At 56.5% G+C, this 19,559-nt stretch overlaps 1 protein-coding gene across 3 annotated transcripts; it reads right to left on the bottom strand.

Moving 5' to 3' along the window:
* Window positions 1–16,683, bottom strand: COL9A2 (collagen type IX alpha 2 chain). Of its 3 annotated transcripts, none has more exons than XM_028835449.2 (32): window positions 16,532–16,683; window positions 15,014–15,088; window positions 13,790–13,825; window positions 13,644–13,706; window positions 12,156–12,209; window positions 11,999–12,034; window positions 11,881–11,904; window positions 11,483–11,536; window positions 11,084–11,137; window positions 10,926–10,973; window positions 10,678–10,734; window positions 10,541–10,594; window positions 10,157–10,210; window positions 9,707–9,760; window positions 9,554–9,607; window positions 9,381–9,434; window positions 7,376–7,429; window positions 6,894–6,947; window positions 6,626–6,679; window positions 5,363–5,407; window positions 4,933–4,986; window positions 4,332–4,385; window positions 4,009–4,062; window positions 3,853–3,924; window positions 3,597–3,632; window positions 3,458–3,502; window positions 3,336–3,368; window positions 2,991–3,137; window positions 2,594–2,648; window positions 2,083–2,271; window positions 1,281–1,358; window positions 1–853 (listed from the first exon to the last, which is right to left on the bottom strand). In XM_028835449.2, the coding sequence occupies exons 1-32, from the start codon at window positions 16,604–16,606 to the stop codon at window positions 654–656; spliced, it is 2,070 nt and encodes a 689-aa protein (XP_028691282.2). In that variant the 5' UTR covers window positions 16,607–16,683; the 3' UTR covers window positions 1–653. The 3 variants fall into 3 exon arrangements, with proteins under 3 accessions (XP_028691282.2, XP_077818522.1, XP_014991967.3); XM_077962396.1 differs by lacking the exon at window positions 16,532–16,683 and adding an exon at window positions 16,059–16,281; XM_015136481.3 differs by lacking the exon at window positions 16,532–16,683 and adding an exon at window positions 15,188–16,106.
* Between the last annotated feature and the right edge of the window lie 2,876 nt (window positions 16,684–19,559).

Here is a 19,559-nt window from a genome sequence, read left to right as displayed (position 1 = left end):
TTTGTACCCAACTTGGGAGCTTTTATTTACAGAAAGGCCTGGGCGGATCTGGGGAGAAAGGGGTGGGGAGTTATGCAAGAAAGAGAAGGGAGTTGATGTTTAAATACTCAGTTGGGAGGCAGGGAAGGAAGTAGTGGGGCTGGCTTAAGGGTATAGCCGCCTCAGGGTGGTCACCCAGCAGCAGTCACCTGGTAGGTCAGAGAGTGAGATGGGCTCAGGAACTGGCAGAGACCTCAGTCATTAATCCTCGAGCTGAGGGGTGGAACTGTAGCTGGGCAGGGCCGAGGCCTCCCGGGGTGCCCACGTCCCACTGACCCAAGGACAAGATGGCCAGTGGAGAATGGCGCAGATTGCGATGTTTGTTTTGGTGACAGCCGAATGATGCCCCATGGAAGGAAAGCCACCCCATTCCTTCAGAGCTTCGACTCCATCGACACCACTTGCCCTGTGTGTTGGCCTCACTTTTTCACCCATCAGTGCTCTCCCCCCACTTCCCCGATGTTTTAGAATTCCTTTTCCTCAGGACTCCTGGGTTCCAGACAGAAGGTGCTGGGGGAGATGGTTTCCTGGGTTGGGGATGGGTACATGTCCACCCAGAGGGGACCTGGTCCTCTCCCCCAGGATGCCTGCCGGGCTCTGTCCGGGCCTGATGCTCAAGGCCCCTTGATGGATCCGGGCTCTGCAAGGCGGGCAGAGGCATAGGCCGAAGCTCCAAGGCAGGCTGCAGGTTCACAGAAGCCTGGCAGCCCTACGGGGCCTGGCAGCCCAGGTCGACCTGCCTCTCCTGGAGCCCCTGGGGACCCTCGATCGCCATCCTTGCCGTTGATTGCCTGGCCAGGCCGGCCAGGGAGTCCTGTGAACAGGAGAAAGTTAAGACATTAGGGGCGCCTCTTGCCTCAGACCCAGAATTTTGAAGGTGGAGACATTTTTCAGATGGAGAAAATGAGGCCAAAGACACCACAGGAGAAGGGACTCTGCCCCAGAGGCAAAGATTATGTGATTGTCCCCTACTCCCAGCTCCCAGTGAGTTTTGGGAGCAGACGTCCCTTCCGTCACCTTCGTAAAGTGATGGTGGTGGGTCCTGGGAAGTCCTGAGAGGTCCAGCTTCCAGAGCTAGAACCACCCAGGGACTCCCGGGCGCTCCAAAGGGGTGCAGAAGCGGGGTATCAAGGACTGAGCTGGCTGAGCATGTAGTCGCCATGGAGGAGGCCCTGGTGTCCACGTGTCATTAATTCCCAAGCTGAGGAACACACTGTAGCTGGGCAGGGCCAGCAGCTTACCTGGGATCCCTGGGGGCCCAGGCATCCCGGGGTGCCCCCGTCCCACTTCTCCTGGATCACCCTTCTCTCCACGTTTTCCTGTAGACAAAAAAGGGAATCTTCATTTTTTCAGAATTGAAAAATGCTTTTCCTCTATTTTTTGCTAGACACACAGAAATTATTCCTGTTTTGTGCTAGTTTATAATAGAGGAAAGTTGGAAATGATCATGCAGGGCTTGTTAAATAAAGGAAGGTGCAGACAAAGGATGGAAGATTATGTAGCCAATAAAGTTTATTACAGGAAAGTAAGCATAACAGTATCTCGCATTTACTGTGGATCAAGCAGTGAACTAAGACGAACGCTATATGAACTAGTGTCCTCACTGCTACACTATGAGGTGGGTACTTTCAACGTCCCCATTTTACAGATGGTAAACCTAAGGCCCAGGGAAATTAGTAGGTAACTTGTCTGAGAGCCACGCTGAGAAAGGGGAGTCTGGACTCACACCCATGTGTGGCTCCAGCCTGCCTGCTTGACTGCTCTGCTGGTCTGCCGCCCCATCTCTACTGACATGGAAAGATGCTTATGGGGTATCACAAAGCACATTCAAAAACAAACCCCAGAAACCCTGAGTAATAAAAATAGTACATTCATTTCCATCCATTTGCTACTGGGAAAGAAAGTCCAGGAGTGTCTCCTGGACTATGTGGCTGAGGGACTGGGGAAGGGTCTGTATGTCATCCTGGGAAGGGAATGGGGAGAGGGCGGGCTGGGACAACCCCCCCTGCCTGGCCGCCACGCCCACTGCAGAGGAGCACTCACCCTTGGGCCCCGTGTTCCCGATCTGACCCACGGCTCCCACGATGCCAGGAACACCCCGAGGGCCAGGGTGCCCATGGGGTCCCTGCTTGCCTGGGTATCCAGGGGGCCCAGGAGGTCCTGGGGGACCCACCATGCCCACCGCACCCAGGGCTTCCCGCTTGGCACTCACGGCGACCTCAGCCAGTTGCTCTGGAGGGAGGGAGGGAGAGGGAGGTCTATGAGGTGGGTGTCAGCAGTAACACGAGGGGAGGCAGAGCATCTGTGGGCCCTGGCCCCTAGGTTTGCAGACAGCAAAGCACCATGTTTAAGTCCCCCCTTCCTTGGGCTCTGTTTTGCGGAAGTCAGAGGCCCAGAGTGACTTATTCAAGGTCCCGAAGCCCTTCGGAGACTGGGCTGGAAGGAACCCCAGGACTCCAGATTTTCAGACAAGTGAACACATGGAGGCTCCGGGAAAGGGTGAGGGGGCGACGATGCCCTCGAACGGACTGTGAGGAGGGGTTGCTGCCCTCACCTTGCAGCATCTTCAGCGCCACATCCACGATGTGCTGGTCAGTGGCATCCCGGCCCTGAAAGCAGAGGCCGTTCAGGGAGAAGCCCCTGGCTGCAAGGGCCCACCGCTCCTGCTCCCACCTGGCTGAGCGTGAGGCCGCCATGGAGGAGACTCTGGTGTCCAGTCATTAACTGCCAAGCTGAGGAACAGACTGTACCTGGCAGGGCCACGGGCTTACCTGGGAAGGTCGCGGGGTAATCCCTCAGGCTGCACTCACAGCCTTCCTGTCTGCTCTGGGCTTGGAACCAGTCTGGGGGAAGTCGGTGAGTCTCTGGGAACCCCTAGCCTTTGGCGGGTAAGTGCACCCCAGAACAGATCTACCTAGAAGAATCACCCCCCACCCCGGAGCCCAACTCACCGCCACGCCCTGTCTCCCGGGCTGTCCTGGAACGCCTCGGTTCCCCACCAGTCCTCGAGGGCCGGGGAGACCAGGGTAGCCCTGAACCCCTGGGGCGCCCGCATCCCCACTGGGGCCGGGGTAGCCGGGTTCTCCACGTACTCCTTGCTACGGGAGGATGGGGTGGGATTAGAGCCGGGTGAGAAGGCGCCCGGGGGGGTGGGCGAGAGTGGGGGGTGGGGGTCCAGGAATTGGGTGGGGCTGGGAGAAGGGAGGGGCCGGGAGAGTGGAGGTCCCAGGGCTGCCCAGGAAAGTCGGAAAACGCGGGGAGGGGAGGACTTGCGGCGTCGGAACGGGAGGATTCACCTGTCCCTTGGGCCCCGGCTCGCCGGACTCGCCCTGCAGGCACAAGGAGCCCCGGTCACAAAGCGGTGGGGGACCCCAGGGCCAGCCGCCGCTCCCCGCCCTTCCCCAGGTCGCGCGCTCACCTTCTCGCCTTTCTCTCCAGGAAGGCCGGCCACCCCCGGGTCACCCTGCAGAGAGAACCACGGGTCGGACGCGCGGTGGCGGTGGTGGGGACGAGGAGCAGGGTTGGGAGTGGCTGGGAATAGGGGCGCTGGGACTCACCACTCCGCCGCGAGGCCCGGTCTTCCCTGGGGAGCCCTGGAGAAAGCGTGGAGTGAGGGGTTTGGAGAGTTACCCCCTCCACGGGGTCCCCCACCTAACTTTCTGCCACACCCCTCTTTCCAACTCTGCCTCGCCGACCAGACCAGAACCCTGCGACCTGCAGGTTTGGAGGCTCCGGAAGGACCTGCGTCCTGCCGACCCCACTTCCCCTGTTTTAGGGCCCCTTTCCCAGGTGTTTCCCAGCCCCATCTGGTACCTTGTTTCCTTTGATGCCCGGCAAGCCTTGGGGCCCTGGAATTCCAGGGGAGCCCTGCTCGCCCTTAGGGCCCTGAGGAGAAAAGAAACCAAAGGAATAAATGGAGTGGGGGGCCTGGATATGATGCCCTGCCCACCTCAGCTGGCCTGCACTCACCTGCCTTCCCTGAGGGCCCGGCTGCCCCACTGGACCCCTCTCGCCCTGGTCACCCTGAAATGGAAAGAGAAGGTCACACCCTCAGCAGCTCTCAGCAGATGCAGCCTCTCGCACCTGGGCCTGACACGGCATGGTCAGGGTGCCCTCCATTTCTGCTGTCACTGGCAGGGGGTCCTTGCTCCACTTGGCAGACCAGCAAAGGAAACCCAGGCCATGCCTGGGGAGGCCTCTCACAGGCTAGGCTGCATGGAGCAGGTGCTGTATCCAGCAGTGCCAGCTGCTGCAGAGGCCCCTGGTGAGGAGCCACTGTGCCAGGTACTTACCTTCTGTCCCATGATGCCCTGAGGACCAATTTCTCCTCGAGGCCCTGGCTCTCCCTGGAGGAAGGAGAATTTGGGGCTAAGCATTTGACCTGGTGGAACCCACCGTTCCACACCTGGCCAGTCCCTCCCTACCCTTGGGTCTCAGCTACTTTGCTTCATCAGGGAAGGCTTCCCAGACCCCCTGTTCCATGCCTTTGGGTCCCTGTAGTTTTCCTTCAAAGGATCCAACACAATTTGAATTACTTATGTGATCATTTGTTTCATGTCTGTTTCTTCCATTAAACTATACCCTCCGTGTGAGGAGGAGACTCATAGTTGCAAGTATTTAGTGAATGTTTATGCAATGAATAAATGAATGAAGAACTCTGCCTGCTGGATTCCCAGTCTGTCAACTTGGTCATCTGGGAAGGTCACACTCCAGAACAGAGCCAGTCCCCACCCTCCCGGCAAGGTACATAGGGAAATGGGCCCAGAGAGGAGAAAGAGCTTCCCTGGGTCATTGGGTCAGGGCAGAGCCAGACTAACTCTCCCTAGGTTAGGGCTCCACCCCATGGCCTCACCCTAAAGCAGGAACCCTTTTGTCAGTGGAGGGAGCACTTACCTCTTTCCCAGGGGGACCAGAGAACCCAGGAAGGCCCTGCGGGCCCGGTTCACCCTGCAGGAAAACACAGTTCTCAGGTCAGTCTGGGTGGCCCAGTCAGGCCCTTGGCCTCAGGGAAACCCAATGAAGCCTGAACAGAGCCTGGAACCAAATGAGTTGGGGAGGGACAGAGGGTATTCTTGGTTCAGTCCTCTTGGCTCCTGATTTTCCTGTTTGTTTCTCCTCTGGATTTAAAGCCATGCCATCCTATCTACACTGAGGCAGGCTGAGGAGTGCATGATGGGTGGGAGGTGGCAGGAGGGAGGTGGTTAGGCCCAAGGGGCTTATGTTCAGGCTGAGCCTCTGAGACTTGGCTAAGGCCTGGGCCTTGCTGTCTTCCTGGCCCCAGACTTCCTTGCTCAATTCTGTCCCCAGCTTGGGATCGCCTCACCTGGTCTCCAGGGCCTCCTTTTGTCCCAGGCTGGCCCGGCACACCCTGCAGAAAGAAGTTGAAGTCAGTTTCTGGCCTGGCAGGGGGGAGCCCCATGCACCTGCTGCTTTGCCTCCCATCCCCAATCCAGATTTCCCCCACCTGTGGGGGCTGAACAACAGAAGGCCCAGCCACGGCATCATGAACTTAACTGTACTTTCCCACAGTGGTGGGAGAGGAGTGGGGCACAGTGAATGGCCGGCCTTCCAGGACCTGGGGTCTATGGGGAAGAGATGAGTATGTGCTCTCAGGTGCCTGAGCCCAGGAACACAAGTTTACACGTGTGCACAGAAACAGGTTTGGCCACTCGGTACCCCCACAGGGAGGGAGGGCAGGCTCCCATGGACTGGACTCCAGAAGGTGTGGAATGGAGACGGCCCTGAACGATGAGAAGGCACAAGAGACCAGAAAGGGCATTTCAAGCACAGGGACCAGCAAAGGCCTAAAGGTGTGGAGGCAGAAAAGCCAAGGCCTGTTGAGAAGGGAAAGGACAGAGAGGGGCCATTGCTGATATGGCAGGAGGCAGGTTGGGGTCAGATTATGGTGGTCATTGAATGCTAAGATGAGCCACAAGGACAAAGGTTGCATCTGTCCTGTTTATAATTGTTTACCTGCCACTTAGTATACCTCAGATATTCAATAATAATTTTTTTTTTTTTTTGAGATGGAGTCTTGCTCTGTTGCCCAGGCTGGAGTACAGCAGTGTAATCTTGGCTCAGTGTAACCTCTGCCTCCTGGGTTCAAGCAATTCTCCTGCCTCAGCCTCCTGAGTAGCTGGGATTACAGGCATGCGCCACCATGCCCGGCTAATTTTTGTATTTTTAGTAGAGACACGGTTTCACCACATTGGCCAGGCTAGTCTCGAACTCCTGGCCTCAGCCTTCTGAAGTGCTGGGATTACAGGTATGAACCACTGCACCCAACCTCAATAATTACTTATTGAAGGACTGGACTGAATGACTTTTTCCTGGAGGCGGTGGGGGGTCATGGAAGGTGCTATAGTGGGGAAATGGTCAGATTCCATTTAGCCAACATGGAGGACTGGAATGGCCAAAGAGAAGGCTAGAGTAATTGTCCAAGGGATGAGGCCCTCACCAGGCCAGGGGCCAGAGTTGGTAATGAGGCAAGAGGTGGTGATTGAGCAAGAACCCCGGGTGTGTGTGGATTCTAACTTCATCAGCCACTAGCCCCTGGCCAGCCCCCATGGCTCCACCTGATACTTACCGCTAGGCCCTGGTGGCCTGGGCTTCCTGGCCGTCCCGCCTGTCCTGCACTGCCCTGGGATAGACAGAGAACCAGAGATACAAATGAAAGCTCCAGCCAGAGGGCCATGGCTTCTACCCAGATGCAGGTAGGGAAACTGAGATCCAGAGGCAAGAAATGGCATGTCCATGACAGAACCGAGGACCCCAGGCTCTAGGTGTCTAGAACCTGCGTGGTCGGACTCAAGGCCCTGCCCCTGCACCAATCCCAACTGCAGCCCCACTCCTACCTTCATGCCAGGCGTGCCTGGGGTCCCGTCCTTGCCGTTGATGCCTGGGGGACCCTACTCAGGAGGAAAGTTCAAGGCAGAGTGACAATGCAGAGATGTCTGGGGTCCGGCCACCCACCCCCGTTCCTCTGCGACAGCTGCAGTGTGCAGGGAGGGAGTGGCTCTGGTCATCCCAGGAAGCCCCACCAGCCAACTGGGGGAGGGGAGCTGAAGTGGGAAGGGGATGAGGACCATGGAACACAGCCCTTCCCTAGTGTGGAGGGTAGTGTCCCCGACTGCTGCAAGCTCCCCATGACCTCCCTTATGTCATCACCCCTGTTTACAGATGTGAGGCACAGAAAGGGAGGCATTTCCTGAGGTTACAGAGCCAGCCCACCAGTTTCAGAGTTCAGACTAGCATCCCAGGCTTCTCTTCTGGGGGTTTGGACAAAGCAACAGGGCCCTGGTCTCTGTCCTGGTGGGCCTAGGCCTCTGGCACCTACCGTTGCTCCCTTCGGGCCTGTGATCCCCTGGGGTCCACGAATACCTGGGCTGCCCTGCAAAGCGGAGAGAGACCAGGTCACCTTCAGGATATCGGGTCCCTGTCTGGCTGTGCAGAGAGGGGAACCACTGAGAACAGTGGCCTCTGGGTCCCAGAGTTCCTCTGGCACAGGCCACACCATGCAGGGGCCGGAGGAGGGAGCATTGGGAGTACCCTTCCTGCCCTGGCACCAGCAGGAGGGAGAAGTCAGTGCCAGGAGGCCAGGCTGGGCTGAGCAGGAGCAGGGGTGGGAGCCAGCATCCACTGAGACTCTGGCCAAGTCCCCACCCTCCACTCAGCCAAAGGAACACAACCACTAAATGCAGTGTGTGGCTGCTGTGTGAGTCTCGGTGTGAACAAGAACCAGGAAAAGACATTTTTGAGATAATTGGGAAAAACTGAACAGAGACTGGTCATTAGATGATGTTAGGAAGTACTTGTTGATTTTGTCAGTTGTGATAATGTGATTATATGAGAATGAGTGCTTATTGTTTAGAGATATGTACAAAAGTATCTAGGGGTGAGATGATAGGATGTTAAGGATTTACTTGAAAACATCAGAGCAAAGCAATAATAAAAGCAAAGGAAGGAAGGGGCTGGGAGATAGAGGATCCAAGAATGACAAAATGTTAGTAACTGAATTGGAACCTGTGATAGGTACATGGGGATTCTTTATATCACTCTCACTGGTTTTCTGTATAGTTAAAAAAATCGCATTAAAAAAACTAGATATGGCTGGGCGTGTTGACTCACGCCTGTGATCCCAGCACTTTGGGAGGCCAAGGCAGGTGGATCACCTGAGGTCAGGAGTTCGAGACCAGCCTGACCAACATGGTGAAACGCTGTCTCTACAAAAAATACAAAATTAGCTGAGCGTGGTGGCGCATGCCTGTAATCCCAGCCACTTGGGAGGTTGAGGCAGGAGAATCTCTTGAACCGGGGAGGCGGAGGTTGCAGTGAGCTGAGATTGCACCACTGCACTCCAGCCTGGGCAACAAGAACAAAACTCTGTCTCAAAAACAAAACAAAACAAAACAAAACAACTCGATGATCTCTGCTGTCCAATAGAAAAAGAAAAGTATAAGAATTTTTTAAAATTTAAAAAGAAAAGAAAATAATAATTTAAAAAACTAAATAATAATAACAGTTAACTGTGTGTTCTGCTCCATTTTTCTGTAAACTTAAAACTGCTTCCCCCAACAGGTCTACTAATTAGAAAAAAACAGAGTTAAGAGAACTGGGATCCAGACCAAATCCCATTAGCCCCATGGCTGATTTGCTGGAATCTCATTGTCTGGCCCCAGTGACCATGGGACTGGATCCCAGGGCCTCTCCTAAAGTCTGAATTTGGGCTGACTGGGCTCTTGGCACAGATGGTCCTCCCCAGCAGGTCACCCACTTGTGCACACACACACTCATACACACATACATACACTCGCACTCACACACATACACACACTCAGAGATATCCTCACACACACACATACACTACACACACAGCCTCACACATACTCTACACACACCCTCATATACACAGTCTACACACACACACACTGCACATTCACACGCACTACACTTTCACACGCACACACACTCACACACTCACACACTCACACACACACTCTCACACTCTCACACACACTCTCACACACTCACACACTCACACATTCTCACACACTCACACACACTCACTCACACTCACACACTCTCACACACTCACGCTCACACACTCTCACACTCACACTCTCACACTCACACTCACACTCTCACACTCTCACACTCACACACACTCTCACACTCTCACACACTCACACACACACACTCACACTCACACACACACTCTCACGCTCTCACACTCTCACACACACTCACACTCACACACTCACACACACAGCCTTAGGGAGAGCTTTGTCCTGCCCAGTACTCCCCAGGGGTCCTGACTAAACAATGGGTGCCTGAGGACTCACCACGTCGCCCTTCTCCCCAGCTCGGCCTGGCGGTCCCCTAGGACCTTCCTCACCCTGGCAAGAAAGACAAGCAGGAATCCAGGTCACACAGGCTCAGGGGGAGCCACGCCCACTCTGTGGCTGTAGCTGTAGGAGCTCCAGCCTCAGGGGTGGGGGAGCAAAAGCAGGCTTACCGGGGGCCCAGTGGCACCGATGGCGCCCACCATGCCTTTATATCCATGAGGGCCCTGCAGAGAGGAAAGGGTTGTAGGTCAGTCCTGGCTGAACTCCAGAGGCCAGAAGGTGGCTCCTGGAAGCTATTGTATGACACCCCGAGATTCACTTACCGTCTCTCCCTTGGGCCCTGCCATGCCCGGGTAGCCCCTGATGCCCTGGGGACCCTGTTGAGACAGGAAAATGACAGCAATGGCAATTGCAAAGCCCACGTCATTATACCTTGTCTGACGCCCACCTTCAGCCTTACAGTGCCCTTTTGAGGTAGGCAGCAGAGTCTCTGTCTCGTGGATGGGACATTGAGGTTCAGAGATGAGGAGGGACTCACGTGGTTACTCAAAGGGACAGTGTCAGACCTGGACCTCAGCCTGGGCTTCTTGCTGACAGCTTTGGTTCCCGTCCCTCATTCCTGACAGTTTCAGCCTCCCTCTCCCCATCCAGAGACGCTCCCAGCTGGACACAGGTGTCTCTTTTACAAGTTAGAGGCCTGAGCAGGCGAATGACTCCATTAAGGGCTTCTGGGGTGAGGGAGAAGAGGGCCGCTGAGGCAAGGTGTTCCTTACCGGTGGTCCAGGGATGCCTTGCTCTCCAGAGGCACCCACATCTCCCTTGGGACCCTAAAGGGCAGGGATGAGCTGTCAGACAGGCAGGCAGATGGCAAGACACATATACAGACAAGCGAAGATACCATCTCCTTTCCCCTGCACAAGCAGACAGGAAGGACTCCTACAAACCATACAGTCCCATGTCACAGATAGAGAAAGGCCAAGCAAGGAGACATGACCAAAGACATGCCGACCCGGAGCACAGGCCACCAGCCCCCGGCTCAAGGCTCTGTCCCCAGAACCCACAGGGGAAGGGGAAGGGGAAGGGATGAAGAAGGGGATAGAGCCCTGTAGGACCATCTCCACGTATCCTCGACCCACAGCCCTCACCCTCGCACTCACCGGCTTCCCCTGGCGGCCAGGATCACCCAGAACCCCGCGTTTGCCCGCATGTCCCTGAAGGGAAGGAGAGAGCTCAATACGAGGTCCCCTCCTGTCACCTGGACCACCCTCCCAAGATTCAGGCCAGGCGCTCTCACCTTCACTCCCTGCAGCCCTGGTGGACCTTTCATCCCCGGTGGACAGTTGGTTGGACACTGGAAAAAGAAAAATCCGCAGGGTCCTGTGATCAGCTGGGCGGTGCGCCCCCCTCTCTCCAACTCCTGTGCTCTACTCCGCCTCACCTGGTGGAACCCCTGCACTGCAGCCCCTCCCCATCTCTCCCGACCCCGCCGTCTCTGTGGCCCCGCCTCCCTGCATTAGCCCCGCCCCAGACCTCGCCTCTCACCAGGAAATCCGCACTGCCTTCCAGAACCTGGATGGTTCCCGGGCGACCCTGAGAGGAGAGATGAAGATGGAGCTTTGCCTGACCCTTTCCCGCTGCAGCCTTGCTCAAAGGCTTGCTCCCCTGCACTTTGCCATGTCGGGGTGTCTGGGGACACTTACAGGTCTCCCTGGAGGTCCTGGGGGCCCCGATGGTCCATCTGGTCCAGGGTCCCCCTGGAAGCAAAAGAAGCCCAAATCATACCCCTGACCAGCCCTTCCCAGCTTACCCTAGTGCCCTCCTCCAGGTCCTGCCGCTGCTTTGTCCACCCTGTCTTCCCAGTCACCTTGTGAGATCCACCATCTTGGGACATCAAGGCCTGATTGACAGGGGATGGGGCCAGCCCTTGGTGTCCCTAAAAGACCTAGGGCCGGGTGGGCTCATAGGAGGGGCTTCTGCCCCAGACCTGGAGGAGTTTCCCAGTGGCCAGGAGCAGGCCCAGGAACTTCCAGAAAGACCACCCAGCTTGCCAGCTTGGAGATAGAAGGCAGGAGGCAGCGAACAAGGTGGCTGGCACTCACCTTGGGGCCTGGGATTCCAATCTCACCAGGGAGGCCAACAGGTCCAGGCGGTCCCTAGGGAGCAGAGAGGTGATGGTCAGGATGCCTCAGAGGGTCAGATACCCTGGGCATGAAGGTAGAGACAGGCAACCAAAGCCCGTTTCTCCACTTTTACTTTTTTTTTTTTCTTTTGCCAACCCCCGAGAGACTGACAGACTGGGGCTTTAAGGACCAGAGAATTGCAGAGCCAGTGGACAGGCCCAGAGTGGGCTGGCCCTGGGTCTCTGGCAGGTCCACCTATTCCCGACACTATCACAGCACACCGGCCCTCCCCATGGCGGCCATTCCCTTGAAGCCTTTCTGTTGTCCCCTCCTTCTCTAGGAGCTCTGGGGACCCTGCCCTATCCCTGAGGACTTACAGGAGGTCCAGCAAAACCAGGGCCCTGTAACAGAAGGAAAGAAAATTGGCTTCATGGCTCTCTCTGTAGATCCCCTCTCCCCCGAGAGTCCCTCGAAGCCCTTGCAGGTTATACTCACTGGAAGGCCAGGAGGACCAGGAAGCCCGGGCTGGCCCTGCGGGAGCAACGAGAAAGGCTCAGAGACTGGGGTTTCCCTGGCCCCTACTTCCTATCTACAGCCACTCCCAAATGCTGGCCCTAGATTGCCCCTGCTGAGGCCCCAGCAGGCCCCTTACCTTGACTCCAGGGATCCCCATGGGGCCAGGCTCCCCCTTGGCTCCAGTTAAACCCTGCAGAAGAATGAAAATGTAGGATCAGTGAGGGCCAACCTGCCCCCTGACCCACAGAACAGGACAGGTTCAAGGGTCCCTCCTGGGTGGGCCAATGGTCCCTTTCACCATACCTCATGAAGGCCTGGGAACCTTGACACCTGTCTTTCCTTTTCCCCAGTTCCCATAGTAACCCTAGGAGGCAGGTAGAACAATTCCCTTCTTTTGAAAGATGAGAAACCAAAGCCCAAAGATTTGGCTTCATGCCAGGCCCAGGCTTCATGTCTCTGGGTTCAGGAGTCAAAAGACCTAGCCATGGGTCAAGATTGGTCATTTGCTTGACGTCCTGCCCTGGCAACTTTTTCCTTTTCTTTTCTTTCTTTACTTTCTCTTCTTTCTTTTCTTCCTTCCCTTCCCTTCTCCTCCCCTCCCCTCCCGTTTCCTTCCTTCCAACACAGTCTCACTCTGTTGCCCAGGCTGGAGTGCAGTGGTGCAAGGTCAGTTCACTGCAACCTCCGCCTCCTGGGTTCAAGTGATTCTTGTGCCTCAGCCTCCCAAGTACCTGGGACCACAGGCACGTGCCACCATGCTTGGGTAATTTTTGTATTTTTAGTAGAGACGGGGTTTTGTCATCTTGGCCAGGCTGGTCTTGAACTCCTGAGACCTCAAGTAATCTGCCCACCTTGGCCTCCCAAAGTGCTGGGATTACAGTCATGAGCCACCACACCAGGCCACTGGAAGCTTTTTCTGAGCCTTAGTTTCTCATGTGGGTGCCTCTCTGGGTGGATGTGAGAACCAATGCAATATAGAAGGCAATATGCCTTGTAATGATTGCAGGGTATGGATGAGTTTGAAGAGGCCCTGGTGACTGTCCCAGCCCTGGTCACACCTCATGAACCAGCAGGGCAGAGGCAAGTCATGGGGGTTTCTCCTTTCTCCCATCTTTCAGTGACTGACCCAGTGTAACTCCCACCAGATGTCGTCCTCATGCCCCTGGGACTGGCTGTGTCCAGGAGCCTGTGACCTTGGGGGCCCCTGGGAGCTCTGTGGTATCAGCTAAATGATGTTTCTCTCCTGAGTCATGCCTGAGACTGTGGGCAGGGGTCGGGGGAAGAGCAGAGGGAGGACAGGGCACACAAGGACAGCCCCACCCAACATATTCAACCTGATCCTTGGAGGCCAGAAATGTGAGACTAAGTCCTGACTGGTGCAGGGGAGCAGACCCTCTTTCTGGACCCCGGTTGCCTGCAAATCTATGCCCCTGGCGGGGGGATGTGAGGTTCCAGGGAGGTCACAAGTCATACCAAGGTGAAGGGGGGCTCACAGCTGGAGATTCTCCATCCTGCTGCCCATCTCTGAACAGATCAGTGAAGATGCCAGAGCCAGGCCCTGGAGGTCAATTGGTGGAGCCCTTCCCTACCCCATCCCTACCCCATCCGACATGCAGGTACTCACATCAATCCCAGGCTTCCCGTCTGGACCATCTGGCCCGGCTTTGCCAGGCTCACCCTTGGGTCCCTTGAAAACAGAGATGGAACAAACATGAGCCAGAGGAGAGCAAGAGCAGGAAGGGTCAAGGCTAAAGAGGATAAAGCACTCACCGGAGGGCCAGCTTTGCCAGGGGGCCCCTTGTCACCCTGCAAGATACAAGTTGGTGAGACAGCACAATACGGCCCACGTGGGCACACACAGGCCCTGGCAGGCCGCTCCCAAAGGCTCTCCTCACTCTCCTCTCTTCTGTCTACATCCCCTAAGCCTTGCAATTTTTGAGAAAAGAGCCCCCTTTTCCTCAAAAATAAAACCCAAATGCAAATTATAGGAGCATGAGAATAAACCTGGCTGGGCTGGAGAGGGTGACAGCAACATGCAAGAAGGTACAGACATGCTGATGTCATGAAGTGCCAGCTGTGAGACCCACTACCAGGGCTGGGGGCTCCGAGCTGATGCCTCTTGGATTTGGGCACGTGTGGGAGGAAGGTTGGGGCTTCTGGAGAAACGTGAAGGGGGATGAGCAAGTTGGGCAGCAGCTCTATTCCAGACTGTAGGGCAGGAGAACAGGAAACTGAGCCAGTGGCAAGGACCAAGGGGGACTGTGAGGGAGAAATTCAGTGTTCCCAAGGAGGGAAGGACCTCCTTCCAGTGACAAAGGACCCTTGGTGGTGGGCAGGCAGGGCCGGTGGAGTCCGGTTCAGCCCCAGAGAGGCCTCCAGGCATTTCAGAGCCCTTAGCAGCCAGGGCCTGGCCGGGGGCCCAGCATCCTGTGTTTAGGGGGTGGGGGCACCAGGTTGAATAGAAGTCTGTCCAGACTGGTAAACATCAAGCGGCCCTCCTGCGGGAGCCTTCAGAATGAAGTATTTAACCCTCGCCCTGCAGGGAACAAGCCCAGCTGATTCTAAATCAGGGAGAGAAAACCGAAGGGAAGAGACAGGAGTCTGGCCCAAGCTGGTCGGCGGTCTGGCCAAGGCTCCCAATGACCCTGAAGAAGCGTCCAGATGTGCCAGAGGCAGGGTGAGGGGTTGAGACGCCTCCCACCCCACAAGGAGGGGAAAGGAGAGGAGGGGGATGAGGCCTCGCTCTGAGCTGCGGCCGGCGGACTTAACAGCAGCTCCTTGTCCGTCGGCGGCTACGACCCGCTCCGCAAGTCAGGCCTGGATTGAGGTTTTTGCAGAACAAACGGCGTCCTTGTGGTGCGGGCCGGCGCCGCCTACTGGCGACGGGGGCACTACATCTCTGGGCACCCCAGTCCCCACCCCCACCACAGCGCTCACAAAGTTCTCCTTTGTCCGCCGCCTCCCTCCCGCCCTGGTCCCCGGTTAGAGACTCACGTCGATGCCGTCGGATCCAGGCACTCCCGGCGGTCCCGGGGGGCCCGGGGGGCCCCGTTCTCCCGGTGGACCTCTCTGAAAACACACACGGCGGGGGCAGTCCTCAGACAGTGCGGGAAGCTGGGCGTCCCCGGGGCTGCAAGCGGCCCTGGGAGCGGGGTCCTAGGGGCGCACCTCCTCCGTGAACTCCCACGTATTGAGAACCTTCTGCATATCAGGCACTGTGTGCTATTACATGCATTATCTTAACGAATACTCAGAACCGGGAGGCGGGCGCTGTTACGGGCCGCCGTTTGCAGTCGCAGAAACTGGCTCTGAACATGAAGGGTCCATGGTCACTGAGAGTGGGCGGTGGCGCCAGGACTCCGCCCTGGGTGCCGACTGCTACTGTGCCAGGTTGCCCTTGCGCGGTGGCGGTGGGGAATAGCTGGAGACGTGGGCAGCTCAAATAAATCACAGATGGAATGCAAGGTTGTGCCTAGCAGGCTGCCGGCCCTCAGTGAGCGGTGACTCGGGTTATTGTTCTTACGCGAACCACAGGCAGAGACAGCGCCTCCTTCTCTCCCCATGGTGCGGGAAAACCCGACGGGAAAGTGGGGGAGGCGCAGGGAAAGGAGGTGTAGGGAGGTGAAGCGGGTACTCTCTTCCCACTCGGAGCGCCCCTCCCGCAGCACAACTGCCGGGTCCTCCCTCCGCTAAGTCCTGACTGCTGCGGGCAAGCAGGAGGAGCTTGCACCTCCCAGAAAGCAGACCCTCTCCGTGGACCCCGGTTGCCTGCAATTCAATGCAGGTAGGTGTGAGGTTTCAGGGAGGTCACAAGTCATATCAAGGTGAGGGGAGCTCACAGCTGGAGAATTTCCGTCCTGCTGCCCATCTCTGAACAGATCAAAGATCTTAAAAGGCGGCCCTTTTCAGAGGCCAGCTCGGACCCAGGCAGGGGTCCCGGTGCCCACCACCTCCCCAGGCCGCGAAGTGCCAGGCTGGCGCCCCGCAGGCGAGCTCGGAACCACACCCAGCACCCCACGGGGCCCAGTCTCTGCCCTACCCGCGCGCCCGCAGCCCCCCGGCGGCCCTCGGAAGGGAGACGTGGGTTGGCGGGCAGGGCCAAGAGGCCGCCTAGGGGCGATAGCGGCGTCTGGTTGGAGCCGGCGCCCCCTGGGAGGCGGCGGGGGCGGAGGCTGCGCAGCGGGTGAATGAGCACCATTGTATGCCCTGCCACCTGGGCTCCCCAGGCTGCCAGGACCGGGCGCCAGCTCCTGCCCCACGCTGCCTGTCCCAGGCAGGGCCGCGCGTCTCGGGACGGGTCCCCTCTGACTCTCCGACTCAGCCACCTCCATTCACGGTGCCGCGATGGGCACCATGTATGCACCCACCCAGGGGACCTGCCGGCGGCGCTGTCCTCAGGTGGCCCCTCGGGCTAGGGTTGTCAGTAGGCGCGGGACACAGGCAGAGCTCCTCCATCCCGGACCCCAGACCCTGCACCCTGGACCCTGGCAGCGGAGGGGCTGCGAGACTTACGATCTGCGCCAGAGCGAGCACTAGCACCTGGAGAAGAACAAGGAGGCAGCGGGGGGCGGCCGCAGCGACGGCCATGGCGGGCGGCGAGGTCAAGGGGGACGGGTGCGGGTCCGCGCACGCACCGACGGCAGAGGCTCCTGGCGCTGGCTGTTCGCGGGCGGGGTGGGCCGGGGCTCCTGAATATGCGGGGGGCGGGGCGGGGGCCGGCGTGAGCTGTCACCTGAGAGGACCGGCGGGGTTGCGGGGAGGGAGGCCGGCGCCCGGCATCCAGCTCCGCCCCGCTGGGTCCACCCTCTATGCTCTGCCCGGGCTTCCCGGGCGCCTTTGCCTGGTAATCCGAGGGGCGACCGGGGTGCCGGACGGAGATGATGGTCCTGTTTCTTTGTGAGGAGGCATAAGGCCGTCTGAGGTCCCCCTCAGGACCTTCAGGCCCCAGCACCTTCCCCCGACGCACAGCTTGTGCCCCATCACTTACCCCACGTCCTCTCCAGGGCCCAGGCCGAGAGCGCCTCGGTCTCTGCAGACCTTACTGCAGGCTCTCCCCAGCTCCCGCCCACCTTGCTCCCCTCTCCTCTGGCTCCTTCCTCTCCAAGCACAAATAGGCCTTTTTCATATTAATATGCCACAGCCCTTCCTGGATCAGCCGTCTCATGAATACTCCATCGGCCTCTTCCAGCTCTTTAGTGGAGCTGTGTGCACCTCCCCCAACCCCCAACTTCCTCACCTCGCTTTCACCTCCCTACCTCTGTCCCAACAAGCAGATCCGTCTCCTGGGGGTCTCCAGTGAAGCCCAACCCTTCTTCAGTCCTCCAGGCAGGAAGCTGTTGGCATCTTCACCTGACCTTGAAGTCTTCCCCATCCAAGCTCCTGCCATCCAGCTCCCCTTTTTCCATTCCCTTTTATTCTCTGCAGCTGCCTTAAGCACTGGTGTGTTTAGGATTGGGCCTTCTCACTCCATGTTCATAGAAACAACTACCACTTTATTCACCAGAGTTTCCAAACCCCACTGTCCAGCATAGCCTGACTCCAGAGAGCCTTCCCTTCCCTACCACTCACTTAAGCAATATTGGTAAAATGCTTTGGAATCTGACTTTGTCACAATTATACATATGACTACAGGCACCTAAAACTCTATGAAGTATCAGTTTCCTCATCTGTAAAATGGGGATACTAATAGTCTATATATCTGTATAGTCTATATATCTAATATATATATGTATTTTTTAAAGACAGTCTTAAAAGGCTCTGGAGTGCAGTGGTGCGATGTCAGCTCACTGCAACCTCTCCTCCCAAGTTCAAGCGATTTCTCTGCTTCAGCCTCCCGAGTAGCTGGAATTACAGGCATGAGTCACCATGCCTGGCTAAGTTTTATATTTTTAGTAGAGATGGGGTTTTGCCATGTTGGCCAGGCTGCTCTTGAACTCCTGACCTCAGGTGATCCGCCTGCCTCAGCCTCCCAAAGTGCTGGGATTACAGGCATGAGCCACCGTGCCCGGCAAATAGTCCTTATCTTAAAGGGGTTTTATGGAGATTGAATGCGATGACTCATGTGAGGCGTTTAACCTCGAACCAGCACATAGTAGGTGCTTGATGCAGTTTGGCTTTCATTGTTATTTATGGATAGCTGTTTTACTAGGTTGGCATCCAATGTGGGGAAGCTGGCCACAGGCAGATCTGCTGAAATGATGAATCTAGTTGGAGCTAGAAAAGTCCAGCTCCACAGGGCATGTTAGCAAAGGGCTCTGGACTTTGAAAGGTTGTCCTGGAGCTGAGTTTGGGAGAAAGAGCTTGAGAGAATGTAATTGTTCTGCCTAACAGAGTGAAGAATTTGAAGTTTGTAGGAAGATGAGAGCAGGAGGAGGAGGATGTAAGAGAGGGATGGTAGGCATTGCTTGGGGTGGGTGGGGTAAATCTATAAAGGATTTTTGGAACTGGGATGTCCAAATTTAATTTTAAGTTGTTGGTTTCACATCATTTATCTCTTCATCTTTTGTGGCTAACCACAAAGAAGGCCTTGTGTGAGTAAGTTTTCTTTTGTGTGTGGAAATTATGGAAAGGGGATGAGATTCACAGTCTGGACAGCACACATTGGTGTATTAATTACCTATTGCACCATAACAAATCACCCTAACATTCAGCAGCTTAAAATGACAATTTCAGGCCGAGCACGGTGGCTCAAGCCTGTAATCCCAGCACTTTGAGACCGGCGGATCACGAGGTCAGGAGATCGAGACCATCCTGGCTAACACGGTGAAACCCCGTCTCTACTAAAAAAATATAAAAAATTAGCTGGGCAAGGTGGCGGCGCCTGTAGTCCCAGCTACTCGGGAGGCTGAGGCAGGAGAATGGCGTGAACCCGGGAGGCGGAGCTTGCAGTGAGCTGAGATCCGGCCAGTGCACTCCAGGCTGGGCGACAGAGCCAGACTCCGTCTCAAAAACAAACAAACAAACAAACAAACAAACAAAATGACAATTTCTTTGGATTAGGAATTCGGGAGTGGCTCTGCTGGTTCGGTCTGGCTTGGGGTCTGTTATGAGGTCACAGTCAGATGGTGGCTGGGCCTGATGTCACCTAGAAGGCTTCTTAACTCACATGTCTGATGTCTGTACTGGGATGCCTTCAACCGCTGGTGCTGGAACAGCTGGAGTTGCTTGGACAGTTCTCTCCTTTATCCCTTTGTGGGCTTTCCATAAAGTCTCTCCAACATGGCGGCTTCAAGGTAGCTGAACATCCTCTGTAGCAGCTCAGAGGCAGTAGGAGAGCACCAGACTGAAGAGAATTGCCTCTCAGGACCCGTCCTTGGAAGTCATGCAGTGGCACCTTCACTACATTCTTACTGTTGAGGCAATTACAAAGATCTGCCTGGGATCAAGGGGAGGGAACAGAGACCCCACCTCTTCAAGGATAAGTGTTAATGTCACTTTTTTTTTGAGATGGACTTGCCCTGTTTACCCCAGGCTGGAGTGCAGTGGCACGATCTCAGCTCACTGCAACCTGCTCCTCCTGGATTCATGTGATTCTCCTGCC

Source organism: Macaca mulatta, chromosome 1, assembly GCF_049350105.2.
Source record: "Macaca mulatta isolate MMU2019108-1 chromosome 1, T2T-MMU8v2.0, whole genome shotgun sequence".
Lineage (NCBI taxonomy): Eukaryota > Metazoa > Chordata > Mammalia > Primates > Cercopithecidae > Macaca > Macaca mulatta.
The sequence above is the reverse complement of the archived record's forward strand: the minus strand, read 5'-3'. Positions and strand labels throughout refer to the sequence as shown.

Bases quoted from the DNA above. Each gene is read 5' to 3' on its own strand.
- COL9A2 (XM_077962396.1), bottom strand. From the start codon at position 16,217: ATGGTGCTCATTCACCCGCTGCGCAGCCTCCGCCCCCGCCGCCTCCCA. The intron at 12,210-13,643 runs GTGAGTACCTGC...ATTCTTCTGCAG, and splicing joins ACGGGAAGCCTGGGATTGAT to GGTTTAACTGGAGCCAAGGG. The intron at 6,948-7,375 runs GTAGGTGCCAGA...CCTCCTGAGTAG, and splicing joins CAGGCCCGAAGGGAGCAACG to GGTCCCCCAGGCATCAACGG.